The sequence below is a fragment of the Poecilia reticulata genome, chromosome 1 (assembly GCF_904066995.2).
Source record: "Poecilia reticulata chromosome 1, P_reticulata-male-v2, whole genome shotgun sequence".
NCBI classification, from domain to species: Eukaryota; Metazoa; Chordata; class Actinopteri; order Cyprinodontiformes; family Poeciliidae; genus Poecilia; species Poecilia reticulata.
In genome coordinates this window covers 14,401,399-14,416,058 of record NC_088830.1, presented here as the reverse complement: position 1 = coordinate 14,416,058, position 14,660 = coordinate 14,401,399, and the positions used below count along the sequence as shown (strand labels likewise).

Below are 14,660 nucleotides of genomic sequence, written 5' to 3'. Positions count from 1 at the left end.
TGGTAGAAAATTATTTCCTTCAGCATTTAGCAACATGTTTTGTTGCAAAAGCAACATGATTATGTTTCATGATTATGTTGCTTATGTTGCTTTCGCAACATAATCATGAAACATTAATCAATAATCTGATGTTTAATGACGGCAAATGTAACTGCAAAATGTAACATTGTTGACTGTGTGTTCTATGACTTTGTATTTTTGTGTTTTTATGATGTGAAGCACTTTGAAATGCCTTGGTGCTGAAAGGTGCTATACAAATAAAATTTGATTGATTGATTTAATGAGAGGCTGATAAACTAAACTGAGAAAAAAATCAAAGGCAAAAATTTTTAAAATAACGCTGCAGTAACGTTGTCCCACAATGTGCAGTCTTAAACTAAAAACTAAACATTTTGAGTCAATTTTACATCATGGCACCTTGATATTTATTTATATAGGAACAACCGTGACATTACAAAACTGGGATTTTATTTCCTAAAAGAAAAGGACACCGAGCGTTACCATGGATCCTGCCAAGAGACAGAAAATAGCGATGAAGGTGGAAGAAGATGCTGAAAGATTACCACAGAAGAAGACACAGATAGTTTATGCACATGCACAGAGCCGACCCAATGTGTAAGTAAACTTTGCAACTAGTTAGGGCCCACTGCTGACCTGAGGCTGCTTTAATATACAGGTTAACAAATGTGCATTAATGTAATTTGAATTTATATCACCAGAATCCAAATGTATTACTAACTGAATCACTTCCATTGCTTGTTGTGCCTGACCTATGGTTTACACTTTAGCCCTGTGTATTTGTTAGTGTTTAGATGGAGGGATGTTTTTTTTTTCTGTTTGCTCTTGAACAGCTTTGTTTGTTTTATTTATTTTTGCTTGACTCTCCTAAATGTATAATTATGATTATGGGTGCACCAGGAAGTGAGCTCCCAAAGAAAAGTCCTCTAAGGGCCTCATATACACAGTTTGGCGTTTACAATTACCCCATAATAGATTTATTTAATTCTCTATGTAATTGTACAATGAATTAAATGTGGAAGAACTGCCTTTGAGAACTACTGCTAACAATTCTTTCTAGAAATGTCTCATTTCTCATCTCGCTCGTAAATTTTGGACCACTTTATTTTCATCCTTACTAATTTGCGTTCCATATATGTAGGAGATAATTTAATGCTCACCTGGCTGGTTGGTGGACACGCCATGCAGGGCTCGGCTGGGGGCGATTCCTCTGACGATGCAGTCAAATAAGAAACTGATCTGCTCTCCTTCTGAGCAAGACAGGAAGAAAACACCGGACCCTGGGACACAGAGGTGGAGGTACACACACGATGAATAAAAAGGAGTTTTTGTGAAGGTTAGGTTGTGTTTTGAGCCAGCGACAGCCCTTCCTCAGAAAGGTTGGGCTCACAGTCAGTCTGCTGAAGCCCACACAGCGCAAACTGCAACAAAAACGAACAATAAACAGAGCAAAAGTAGAATCGATATCATGACGCATCCAAGTAGTGCAGTAGTGGAAGTAGTGCATCAAAGAAACAAGAGAGTGAATCTGTAGATTAGTTAAAGATAAATATATATATATCCATAAAACATTGTTTTTGTAAAGCTGCTTATAATGGAAAAAAGAATCTCAGACGGGAATCGTTTTGTTTTTAAATAACATCTCAGTCATGCTTCGGCGGAGCTGTTACAGTCAGCAACTTTATCTCACGCTGTAAACTTTTGATTGAAATCGCATCAAAGCCGACCGAAATATGTTTTCAAAGTTCGGAGTTCAGTAATTGAGTTTCTCACTTGAATCGTCGCTCAGCTTTAATGTGGTGAAAGTTTATCTGATTCATTAGTTGTTCAGCTTATTGAGACGTTGAGACTGCTCAGCATTGGCAAAAGGCTCAGTGATTTAGAGAAACATCCAGTTTTAGCTGCGGCGAAAGAGACGTATCTATGATGCGAGACCCTTTGACAATCACATGAATCCTGAAAGAAGTTAAACGTAGCAAATGCAAATCAGACGATCCAGTAATGACTCTCAGAGCAGCAGCTGTCATCTGATTACCATAGCTTTTGTTAATACACAATGCTCCGACTCTGAATAATTTTTAGGTAATGTCATTGAGACATTTTAAACAAAAGCGTCATAAGACGTTTGAATGAAAAAAAAAACATAAGTGTATCCAGTGGAAAAGTCCGTTTCCTTCTCAAGGTTACAGATTTATTCTCACGAATACACCAAGTGAGGAAGACATAAAATGGTTCAAAAGACTAAAAGAAGTACACAAAGAAAACCAGAATTAATGGCAACAATATCTACCTGAAACAACGTTAAAATTAAAGGTTTGATATTTTTCTGTGATCTTTAAAGTTGTCTGTGGCCTCCACGCTTATCGACAAAAACCCTTCAAATGAATCAGCAATTTACTTATTTTTTTATTTTGTATTTTTTTACAGTAGAGTAATCTCATATCAGTCAGGGAGTTTGGGAATTTTTCTAACCAGGATGCTAAGAGCTTTTGTGTAGTTTGTCAAAGTTTCAGCTGAAGATGAGCTATAGTTTAGAGGCTGCTGTCTTCCATCCATTTCCTGAATTATGGAGAACATCAAATATCTGACTTATTTGAATGGCATGTTTTCTGGTCTTTTCTATTTTGAAGAGTGGCTAAGAGAAATATGCTTCAGTGTCAACACATACAGCTCTGGAAAAAATGAAGAGACCACTGCACTGAAACCCCGTTGAAAACCTCATGGTTATTACACCAAATATTGATTTCTGAACTCTTCCTGAGTAAAAACATTAGTATTCTTGTTTCTAAATAAATATGAACTTGTTTTCTTTGAATTATTTTAGGTCTGAAAGCACTGGAGCTTTTTCATTATTTCTCATTTTCTGCAACTAAATCTTTGCTTGGAATTTCAGAGACATGTCAGTAGTTCATGGAATAAAAGAACAATGTTCATTTTACTCAAACATGTTCCTATAAAAAAGTAAAATCAGAGAAACTGATACTTTTGAGTGATCTCTTCATTTTTTCCAGAACTATAAACATTTTTTGGATGTGCCATCGTTCAGGACAGAGCCAAGATTTTAAGATGCAAATATTTCATAAGGCTGTATATTTTTCTCCCTCTGTGGAGCTTTTATTCTGAGGTTTTGCTTCTGCAACAAAAGATGAATCTACTTTATGGCTTTTCATCTTTGCCGAGGGTTCCAATAAATGTGGAGGGCGCTGTGCGTAATATTTTTGGCACCCAGCAGATTTCCTTTTTTAAAGCCTATCAGCCTACAATGGAGGAAAAGCTACAAGTAAGAAGCACGTTGAGTGGGAGGATTCAGCATTTCAAAAACCAACAAAGCCACAGTCAACGTGAACAAAAAAATCCATTTACCGGGAATTATTCTGGAATTATTTACTTGAACTTATTAGAATATTTTTAAAACAGTCGATTAATTCAACATTTAAGACATAGAAGTAAGTCTTAACAGAACTAATATATGTATCTGACTCCTTGACGTGGGAACTGGTTGAAGAAGGAAAAATATTTTTGAGTTGTATAAACACTAGCAAATCATAATTAGCCTTTGTATTGTTTTTTGAAAGAATACAAGTAATTTCAACAACTGTTTTAGACAATAAACATAATTTTAATAGCTAATTTTCTCTTTAAAAAAACAGAACAGGAAGGCATCATCAGTGCTGTACAGACACAGGCTGTTTTCTGAATCAAATAAATAGCTTATTCCAATTTGAATAAGCCTAATTGATGCGAAGCTGCATTCTGCGTTGCCATAATAATGGATGGAGTGAGCATTCACCCTTTTCCATCTGTCCCAGTTGTGCTGTTTGGTGAGATTCATGAAACTGAGAAGAACAGACTTCTCCTCACCCCCCACAAATAGCTTTATTGGTTTCCAAGCACTTCCTGCTGGGAGACCATGTAACAAGTTGCAGCCTCGGCTTCAAGGGAAAGAACAACACGAAACTGAGAGACACAGATACCACACAGTTCAAGCTCAGGCCACTCGCGTCTCAAGCACCATTAGTAGTGCAGAAGAGTTTTATAAAACGTTTTACATGAGAGCAAACATCATTTCCAACGGTGATCGGCTGCTGCAGACCTAAAAATATTTAGGATGTGCCTGTGATTTTATTTTATGTGTGTTGTGCTTCACATCTTGAGTAAACGTTATTGGAACCAGTCGTTGCTTTGTTTGTCTCTCCTTGTTGCTTTTAAAATGTAAAGAAGCAATAAAAACTACAGGCTCATGATACAACCATTACAACCATGCAGATGGCAGGAGGTCGCTCGCTTCAGCTGCAGAGGGAGATGGAAACAACAACCAGAATGGCAGCATGGTGTCTGTAATTTAGAAATAATGTGTTGCTTTTCTAAAAGTCACGAATCACAAAAATACTCGTGCAGGATTTAAATGCGGTTTTAAACCAAGAATATTTACTATTTGCTGTGATCTTGAATAATTTAAACCTTTATTAGAAATGGAGAGCTTGTGGAGTCACTGAGAACGCAGGTATTTTAAAGACACCATAACCCAACTTCTCAAGAATTATCAGAAGCGTTAAAACTTTTTTGCACATCTTCTGCTTTTTGCAGTCCAGTCAGCACAGCTTCACAGCAGCACAGTGGAGTAAAAATAAAACATTTCTCTCTGTAAAGTGTTGGAATGCAAGCATAAAAAATGCCTAAACACTAAAATCCTTGCCAAGCACCTAAAAAAAGCTTACTTCAATTTTTTTACTTTTCCTAAATTTATTCAAGTTGCATTTCTTCTCACCCACAGATGCTTTAACATCCACCTCCTGCAATTAAGCACAAATTAATCAGCATTTAGGATCTATTAAAGTCGGGTTTGTGTTCAAGCGTGCTTCCCCGCTCGAGCTAGCGCCAGCTGGACAGTCAGACATTACGATCTCTGTGGGTCACTCACACTTTAATATAACCTGGCAAGAGCTGGGCTTAGTTGGACTTAACTTGCAGATACCATGTAAATGACGCTAAATATACAACACGCAGGAGAAACAATCTCACACGTGCAACAACGTACGGCCAGAGGAGGCATGTGTGTTTACACCTGCCGAGGGACACACAAAGGCTGCCAACTTTGCTTGGAAGCTTTGAATGGCTTTTATCTGGGGCAAGGAGCTGGATGGCTGTCCGGATTCTGCGGATGATTGTTTGATACTGGGTCAGTATGCGTGCGCTAAAAGCGTTTGTGCGCTACGGGGTTGAAACGAGTATATGTGGACCCCGTAACCCAGAAAACCTTCATCGGGTCGTTAAAGAAGAACCTGGAAACTTCTAAGAGGAGTTGATCACAATCTGGGGTTCAGGTGACGCTGAGAATACAACTTTGAATAGAAATATCCTACCATTGATCTGATTTGGAATTCAATTAATAAAATATGTGTAACATAATGAAATTATACATTTTTTAAAAATGTGGCAATATTTATTAGATTTTATGCCAAATTTAGTCCTGGTCTCTTGCTAATTTGTCAGAAAGCCGTATTTCTTCTGATGAGGTTTTGTTGGTTTTGGATGCAGGAAAGTGTCATTTGGAGCCATCCATCGTTTTATTTTGTTTACCCGTTCTCAAAGTAAAAAAATCCCAGTTCCACCTAAAGACAAACTGTGAAGCACCTTGAGGTGACACCTGTTGTAAACTGTGGCTACATAAACCGACATGAAACTTTCATGGATTATTATGACGCACGTCACCAAAAACACTTTCATTGTTAATTCCAAATGAAATCAGAGATTTCACCGGATTAACCAAACGTCCGCAAAAAATGATGTTTATTTTACTTTTCTTGGTTAAATTACGACAGCCCCTGGCTGACCCTCCTGGCCTTGCCCAGTACGTCGGCAGGCCAGTCCGCCTCAGGGTGTGTGGATACTTCTGACTGCACTCCACTGCTGAAGAGTGTTTGGATATGATTGCACTACCAGAAGGGCAAACTTACATTATGACCCTGAACTCCTGTGTTTGTTTATTTTACAACATAGCAGACCTTCTGTCCCACAGGACCGGCTGAACTCCCGTCAGGAAGTTTTTGTATGTGTTTGCCTGTCTCCATAGCGACAAAAGTGATGTCACGTTGGCATCGTCTTCATCTCTGATGAAGGAACAGAGGGGCAGCTATTTTTTTTTTATTTTATTTTATTTTATTTAAAGACCAGCTGCAACACAAAGTACAGCAATGACACAGAGACTTGCTTACTTTGTTGGAGCAAATGAGGCCTCAAGGGAAATTAAACAGCTGTGAAATAAAATGCTCAATAATAAAGAACTTTATTTCTCACTTTTTTGATCAATTGGTGTGTAAATAAACAAGGCGAAGCTGCACCGGAATACACTGATGTATCCAATAATTTACATGAACATTAAGGCAAAGTTGAGAAAAAAGATTTTCTGCTCGTGCTCCCAGGCTAAATATGATGAATTGGTTGTACAGAAGCGCCGCGTATACTCTGTTAATTTTTTAGGACTCGCAAAGTGCAAAACAAGGACTTACGTCCTGCTATGCAAATTTGGTATTTGGCTTTTACAGAAAGTCATTTTGCACCCTAGCAGCTTATTGCTTTCGGAACGTAACGCCGTTATTGAAGACATGCGAAGCAAAATGTCAGCTAACGTCAAACTTCGAAGCTACCATGCAAGGAATGCCACTTTCAGACTCGACTGTCCCTCTCCACTTCTGCCGCCATGGCAAGAGGACCTCAACCCCTGTGTCTGCTGGGTAATATTCTGATGAAAAGAAGAAGGACTCTGCGGGTGCACATGCGACCACAAAGCTGCTTGTGATTGGCTGAGAGGTCAGCACTGGTATTTATAGATGTCTCTCATGAGAACATTGTAACCAGAGCCTGAAAACCTCATGGTTATTCTCGTATTCGCTCACGCTTAGGCTTCCTAAGACGGGCATTGCAAAAATGCAAACGCTTTCTAAACCTCTAGAAAAATCCGACAGAGAAGGAGAAACGCTCCTATTTCGTCAAGAAATCATACAAAGTATAATCCTGCAGCTGTTAGGGGCTAAAGTTACTCAATAGTTTGAAACTTCAACCATAGCACAGTCATTTAAAATGCGTGAAGCTGATTGACATTCTTCACATTCATGACCGCCATCAGTTTGACATTCAGAAGATTCTCGAACCCTGACAAAAACAACATCCGCAGCAGGCTTTGGTGGGCTCGGAAATACATTTCTGACATGCAACATGTAGCTGTGAATGTGGCTGCAGTAAATTACTGGTTTTACAATCTATCGGCGCTGGTTTCACAGGTCTCAGAGCCAGGCAGATATCCAAATGTCAATCTGTTTACCCAATATAGAGCTTTTATTCTGAAAATTACACTTCAGTAGTTTCTACATCATAGAAACAAAAAGACGCGTGCAAGTCTCTACAGACTATCAGAGGGTGTTTGAGGAAAATGCTAGTGGACTCTGCATTATGGTCGTGAGTTTTAGGGGAGGAGATGGTCAGATTTTCCTTTAGAATACATAATTACTGTATGTTGATCTCTTTTCTTTAATGAGCAAGCATATTTTTTTTGGTGTTTATATCTTAATAAATCACTTTCTTATGTTGAGATGCATGGAAAAAGACACAAAAAGAACAACATTAATTGGTTGTCATATTTCTTTCTCAGGACTAGTGAATGCAAATGTTTGTCATTTTGAACTCAAGTCAGAAAATGTGCTCACTCATAATTTCTAGAAAACGAAGTGATCAGCTGCTTTACGCATTTTCTTTTCCATGGAGCTCAAGTGTCATATTAAAAAAAGCAAAAGACTCATCAGCTGCTAAAAAGCCTCACTGGTACTGTGCAAAGGTTTCAAATAAGCCATTTCAAACTGACATTAAATGTGAACTGTTGCACTTTTATGCCAACTAGGTAAACTTTGTATACAGAGGGAGATGATTTAAATGAAGTACAATGGCAGAAAACAATTTTTAAGATGGAATGAAGCTATGATAAAAGTCTGCAGATCGTTGCAGCCGTAGCTTCACAAATATAAAATCCCGGCAGTGTGTCAGCCAATCTACTAATGATAAAGACACAAACATGTTTTCTTTTTGCTCAGTATGATGAAGAAACTATTCAATTAAAACTGAGCAGCTGCAGCATGTTCATCAGGAGACGCTGCACAACTTTGAAAAGTGAACCAAAGTGAACCAGCCAGCAAAGATGGATCGGGTCACCAGAAAAGCAACAGAGTGATTTTCAACCTCGTCAAATAAAGGCGACAGAGATCACTTCACTGCTTCAGCTGAGGCTTGAAGTCCACAAAAACATTCTCATTTTGTTCAGCTTCACCCCGACGGGCCCAGTTTCCCACCAGGGACGTCTCCCTGCTTTATTTACATGAATGTGTCGCTTACAGAAGCACATCTAAAACATCTCAAGGACCAAAGCTGCCCATCGCCTAAACACACAAACAGACTACATGAGTAGGCTTTAGTTCCAGTTCTAAAAGTGTTCAGCAATTTTTCATTCAATGATCAATTATCTCTTTTACAAGAGAAAACAAAATAGTTCAAATGTTCATGTTGATTTAAAATAAAAAAAATACATGATCATACTTTCAAAGGCCTTTTCCAAGAAAAATGTACAAATGTTCCTCACACAGATAGACAGCTACTGGACAACAACAAGTGCTTTGAGATCCGTGATTATTGCCAAGTGTTTGACCTCCCAGCATCCTTACTGGTCCAATCACCGGAGCTCCAACTACAATATTCTCATCAGACTGAAAGCTGTAGAGATGTACTCAAAGTTTTTAAATTAGTTTTAGTTCATCTAAGCATAAAAAAGAACTTATGTTGTTCTGAGAAACACTGTGTGGTTTGCACGTTTAAATCAAACAAATTCCTCTCGGTGACCAGGTTTTAAACCTACATTGCCAGTCTTTTTGACTCACAGTCTCTACAGATTAGCAATAAAACACCTCCCGGTTAGTATTTACTCACAGAATCCACAGCGAGTCCCTCCCTCAAACACAAAGCCATGCGGCACGGCACCGTATCGACGCAGAGCCGACAGCTTCCAGTGACCAATCACCACCGGCGGCAGGCCTCTGCTGAGGACCAGCAGGTTGTTGCACAGATGAAGGGAGGCGGGCCCACTTTCCAGCTTGGTGCCTGGTTCCACACTGACAAAGAACCTGTGGGCTGAAGAGACAGAAGAGCATTTATATGTTGAAAAGCCCAACCCTAAGCTGCTTTTTATTCTCATTAAGTCATAATGGCTGCCGGGTAACTGAAGTCATTAATCACAAAGAACAGGAGCCACACAATAACCGAGGTGGAGCTAAAAACAGATCCCAAAGTTTGAATGTGAAGAAGTGATGGTGATGATTCAGCAGGTCTCTGGGCTCCCCTGGCCTCAATTTGTCACAGGCCTGTTTATTCATCTGTTTCAAGAAATGTTCTCAGATTTTTGAAGAGAAGATGTTATGGACAAACACACAAACACAAACACACACTCCAATGCATCCATGCTCTCAAAGGCCCCTTTATTAGGTACACCTTGCTAGGACTAGGTTCGTTCCACCCTCAGCGTAGATTGAACAAGGTGTCTGGAGATCTTGGTCCAGTCATAGCAATTAATCACAATTTAGAACAAAATAAAATAAAATTTAACATAAAAGAGTTCCGTCTGGAATCTTTGCATTGATGCCTTTCCGGTACGTCCATAAATCTGACGCACGAGCAGCATCTGCAAACAAAAGCCACGGACAGCAAATATGCTTCTCTTGGTCCGCTTGGGGTTTATTTTTGCTTCAAAAATCAAACCTCTGGGATGCTGGAAAAGACACGAGAGGCTTTCCTGACAGCAAACAGCAGTGAAAGAAAAACCGCACGTGGATCAGGCACATTTTCTCCCTTAGACGTTTCTGCTTCACCCTCAATAAATGACTGACTCGGTGTTCTTCCATTTTTGTATGCTTACATCAGTAAATAATGACTATTCAATCCTCTTCTATCAGGTTTTAAAAATATATATATTATTTTAAACAGCATCTGAGATTGATTTTTTTCTTCTGTGTGTCACAAGTAACAATATATGATATACTTGTAACTTTATGTGGTCTTCTATATCAATTGCTTTAATTTACAATTTTGCAAATTTTCAGCCTGAAAGCAACAAATTCTTAATTTCCTAGAGTAACGAGGCAGGACTGTGTTTGCGGCATGAGGCCAAGCCACTGACCTTCCCCCAGGCTGTAGCGGATCCGAGCATCCCAGGTCAGCAGGGCGTCTCTGTTCTTAAAACCCAGGATGAGGGTTCTTGCCAGGCAGAGGATGGACAGAGTGTAGGGCACGCCGTCATACCCGGTTCCTGGCTCCACACCACAGATCCCCTGAAAGAAGGAGAGAATGACACTAACACTGCAGACCAGATAACACACAATGTCCCCTGTTCTGAATTTGTTTTGGTTGGCTGATGAATCTTTTGAAGTCACAATAAATTAGTGTGAATTCTGTAGTTTCTCCACTTTTTTCCCCCCACTTAACTACTCCTGCATACTTTGTGCTATTTGAACCATTCAACTTTTCCCACATTCTGCTCATTTAGGACATTCCAGCTGTGACTTTTGGTACTGACATCTTCTGCATTTTATGAAATATTCCGTATTTTGTGATCACTTTGGACCCCACTGAAATGAATGGAAATCACCGATCATTTCAGAAAAATTCTGCTAAAGAGAATTTACGGCAACTGTGAAAGAGCGTAACTTACTTTCAGCTAGCAGCACAAATCAAACATTTAAATGCAATCGTGTCTTTAAACTACTTCTGTTCATGTAAACTTTTTCATATCTTTTACAGATTTAATGAAATCGATCAAGTTTTTGCTCGCAATATGCTCAGAAAAAAACACGAGTTCTTCTGGTTGCTAAGCTACACTGACCCATTACAGGTGAGGGTTCCCTCAAATCCTCTTTCTAACACTTTATTTGCAAAAGAAAAAAAATGAAAATACTGCATTGTGTTGGTCGATCTATGTGGCATGAGGTTTTTTTTTTAAGATTAGAGGGTGTGAATACTTTTCCAAGGGTGTGTGAATGAGCAAGAACTCAGTTTGAAGGAAACCAAGCTCATCTGTGACACCCAGGTTCAATAAATTTACAGATATTGGTCTGTAAGCTTAGAATGAAAGCCGATGCTGCTTGTGATCAGGAATCCACTTGTTCCACAAATCTTGTGGCGTTTCAGTATGTATACTTTCTGCTTTCAGTAGGGAGAACTTTATTTGAAATATTTATGTGTGTTCAATTCATGCAGCACTTTACTCCTCTTTTGTGTTTCTGCTCGGTAGGGATGAGGTTAGAGTTAACCTAACCCTACCCCTGCTTCCTATAAACCTTCTGCGAGGTACAGCTTCATATTTCTTCCATCTGAAGACTGAACTTGTGATTTTTTTAGGCAGCAAACATGCTGTGTATGAAATGCTAAAAAAGAGCTGAAGGAAATGTTGGACCAGAGATCAGATGGAGCAAGACTTTGATCCGGTGCTGAACATACCTCCAGTGTTACATTCAGCCTCTCCTTGTGTCCGCCGCTTTTCCCTTTCTTCTTCTCCTTGCACACAAGTAAAGTCAAGCAATCTAAGGGAAACACAGATTTTTTTTTTGCATTTACTGTGTGATAATTAGGTTTGTTGAGAGCAACCCAATGTCCCCATGTCTATCCACGGCACATCTGTCATAAGAACCCCCCCCAAAAAAACAACAAACTGATCCACTTGCGCTGCCGAAAATAAAAGTTGAGCTCCAAGTACTCTCACATGGTGCAATGCACACTTAGGGCACAGCAGAGGAGCTCAGATTATTCCCACTACTCTTGCCAGTTTCTTCAAGGACACAGGCAGGGCCGCGCGTATCTGTGCTGAAACATTTGCAGCCTGTCATAGCATCTCAAATTATTCTCAACTCAAAAGAATGCAATTTACAGTAGAGCACTACCCAAGTCTTTTAGCAACACTTCTATAAGCCAGCTTGTCGTTTAATATCTGAATCCATCACTGAGGAGCACATTTTATTTGAAACTGGAAGGCCCACAACCAAAAATGAATTCTGTTCCGTTTTCCTGTTCAGGTTTAGCTTTAACAACATCCTCATGTGTTGAGCCCTGCGGCATGCAGCCAACAGACAACTGGCAAGTTGTGCTTAATTTAACAGCAGAAAAATGTTTTGAGGTCGGTGCTGGGTGAAGCAGATGAGAAGATCTGTGTTTGTGATGCATAAATAGAAGGTGTGAACTCCTACCTGCGACCGGGGAGGGCTTCTGGAGAACAACCCAACGAGTCTTCCACTGTGGAGAAGTTTGTTAAGACACAATAAGTCACACAACATTGTCCTCTGGTGGGCAGGGAGTTAGAAGAGCATATTTCAACAAAAAAAAAATAGATAAGAAAAGCTGTAGAATTAACCTTTTTTCCATCTCTAAACTTGACTTGTCCCTCTGCGACAACTGTATCCGTCATCTTCTGTCATGGTTTCTAGCAGCTGTGTGTGTGTGTGAGTGTGTGTGCAAGAGAGAGTGAGGAAGAGATGGGGCAACTTTTCAAAATAGCCTTTACAGCCCAGGGTCCAGACAGCAGACACTTTCCCTCCCTCTCACTAAGACCCCGGGGTGGGGGGAGCCACCAGCCCACTGCCAACTCAGTACAGTTGTCCACCGGCTTCGAGTGCTTATTGTCTGCAATGTAGCTAATTTGATTAAAAGCACATAACTTGCGCACCATACACTTTAACTCCTGCAGTATTTTCTCAGCCGGGTGTTAGACGGGGATTCGCGTCGGCTCAGTGCTGATCTTCTTAGCCTCGGCTCTGTCTGTGCGAATGAAGGTTAACTTGTGAAAAGCCGGCAGACGATACAGAGATAACCAGGTAAATCACCAGAACATTTAGTGAAATGTTTTTATTAAAATAACCATTCGCTTGGCCGTCCGCTTCTGCATTTCGTATTTATTCATCAAGTGATAAAAATAAAAACAGCATGGCCTCGCTGAAAATCATTGTTCCTTTCACAGCTCTTGGCCGAGCCTTAAATGAGAAAAGAAACGAGAATACATGCAGTGAATAAGGGCGCTGAAAATGTCCCGTCTCATTTATGTTTTTGGGTCCCTCAGCGAAAAAGTTTTGTAAAAAATATTTTTATTAAGACAGAATTCTACACTTAAATGTTTGCCTTAGGTGTGGAAAAAAAATGCATAATTAAAGATATTTTAGAAAGATTTTTACACAAAGTGTCCCTAGACTTGAACAGACGTCTCTTTGTAGTGATGTTTAAGGTTACCCAGTAGTCGGTTTTAATTCAACCCAGAAAAATATGTTGACATTTTTGTCGTTTTTAGCCAAGTCAGATGATGTTCTGTTGCAAGTCATTTTAAGTGAGGAGATTTACAAGTAATTTAGGAAGTGACACAATCGGAAAGTGCAGCGTCCCTGTCGTTTACTTATACGAGCTCTTGGTGACTTAATTAAAAACCCCATGATCATTTTTACTCTATTTTTTCAAAAATTATCCATATTTTTACATTTATTTTAAAAACCAATAAATATCTTACCCTACCAGTAATATAAAGGAAGGAGATGGCTGATGCCAAAACTCACCTTAATGGCTCAATTAATATCGCCATCATATTAAACCATGTTGTTTTTTATCTATTATTTAAAAAGACTTCACCTTGGTAAGCAGCAAAAGCCAACTTCAGTTAGCGGAACAGCTAAAGAAACTTCAGCTGGTTCTTGGTGGCTGGTTTAATTTCTTATTAAACCAGTTACATGGATAGAACTGTAACTTATTTTTGCAATCTGGCTCTAAAAAAAAAATAAGACAACGTACCATATTTTTGGTACAATATTACCAAAAAGATTTTAACCAATTACCAGACTAACGTATAATTTCTTAAAGAGATACTTTGGAAGGCCAACTCTTTTAATGGTGGACTAACTAATAATAAACAAGATGTTTTCTGTGATTAAACTGCAAACTACACTGATACTCTAAGCAGCATAGTAGACATAGCTTATACAATAAACATACGATGCTATAAGCTCTAGATTAACTGTGAAACCTCATGAGGAAAACTAGGTCTTAAATAATGGTACTCAATTAATTAAAGATTAATTAATGATTCAATGTTTTGTTGCTTAAATCACATTTAAGTCATAGTTGTTTTTTTTAAACAATTCACTTCTTTTTTCAAATCCAGTAACCAAATAAATTCTTCATAATATCAAGTTGAAGGCAAGCATCTTCTAAAACGATGACTACATGCTAATTCTGTAGTTGTCTGATTAAGTATGTTTCTTTATAGTTATAGAAGAAAGTGTTACAAGGCAAAGTTTTGTTAAAAAAAATAAAAAATTGTGTTTCAGTTAAAATTCATTTCCACCTCCGAGCAATACGTTTGACCACATAGGGAGGTGGAGCAAAGGTTTTGATTAATCTCTTCCTGTCGTCGGCTAATAGCAGCTTTCAGTGGGGAGTCTGCAACCAGCTGCACAGTTGTTTTTGCTGAGTTCTCTGCTCCAGCTTTAAATCAAGGCGATGCATCAGCTGTCAGTGAGTCAGCCCATCAGTGTCGTCAGAGTCACAGTCTGTGAGTCAGACCAACATCAGGGTCTTTA

The 14,660-nt window shown here is 39.0% G+C and overlaps 1 protein-coding gene across 2 annotated transcripts in view; it reads right to left on the bottom strand.

Moving 5' to 3' along the window:
- Positions 1-14,660, bottom strand: part of LOC103464387 (protein Dok-7-like) — a 24,856-nt gene extending 10,196 nt beyond the window's left edge. For both annotated transcript variants that reach the window (XM_008408441.3, XM_008408451.3), the window contains exons 1-6: positions 12,455-14,660; positions 12,291-12,336; positions 11,548-11,630; positions 10,232-10,382; positions 8,989-9,189; positions 1,179-1,298 (exon numbers count right to left, since the gene is read on the bottom strand). In XM_008408441.3, the coding sequence (XP_008406663.1) occupies positions 1,179-1,298; positions 8,989-9,189; positions 10,232-10,382; positions 11,548-11,630; positions 12,291-12,336; positions 12,455-12,508 (655 nt within the window). In that variant the 5' untranslated portion in view covers positions 12,509-14,660. The remainder of the gene's footprint in view (positions 1-1,178; positions 1,299-8,988; positions 9,190-10,231; positions 10,383-11,547; positions 11,631-12,290; positions 12,337-12,454) is intronic.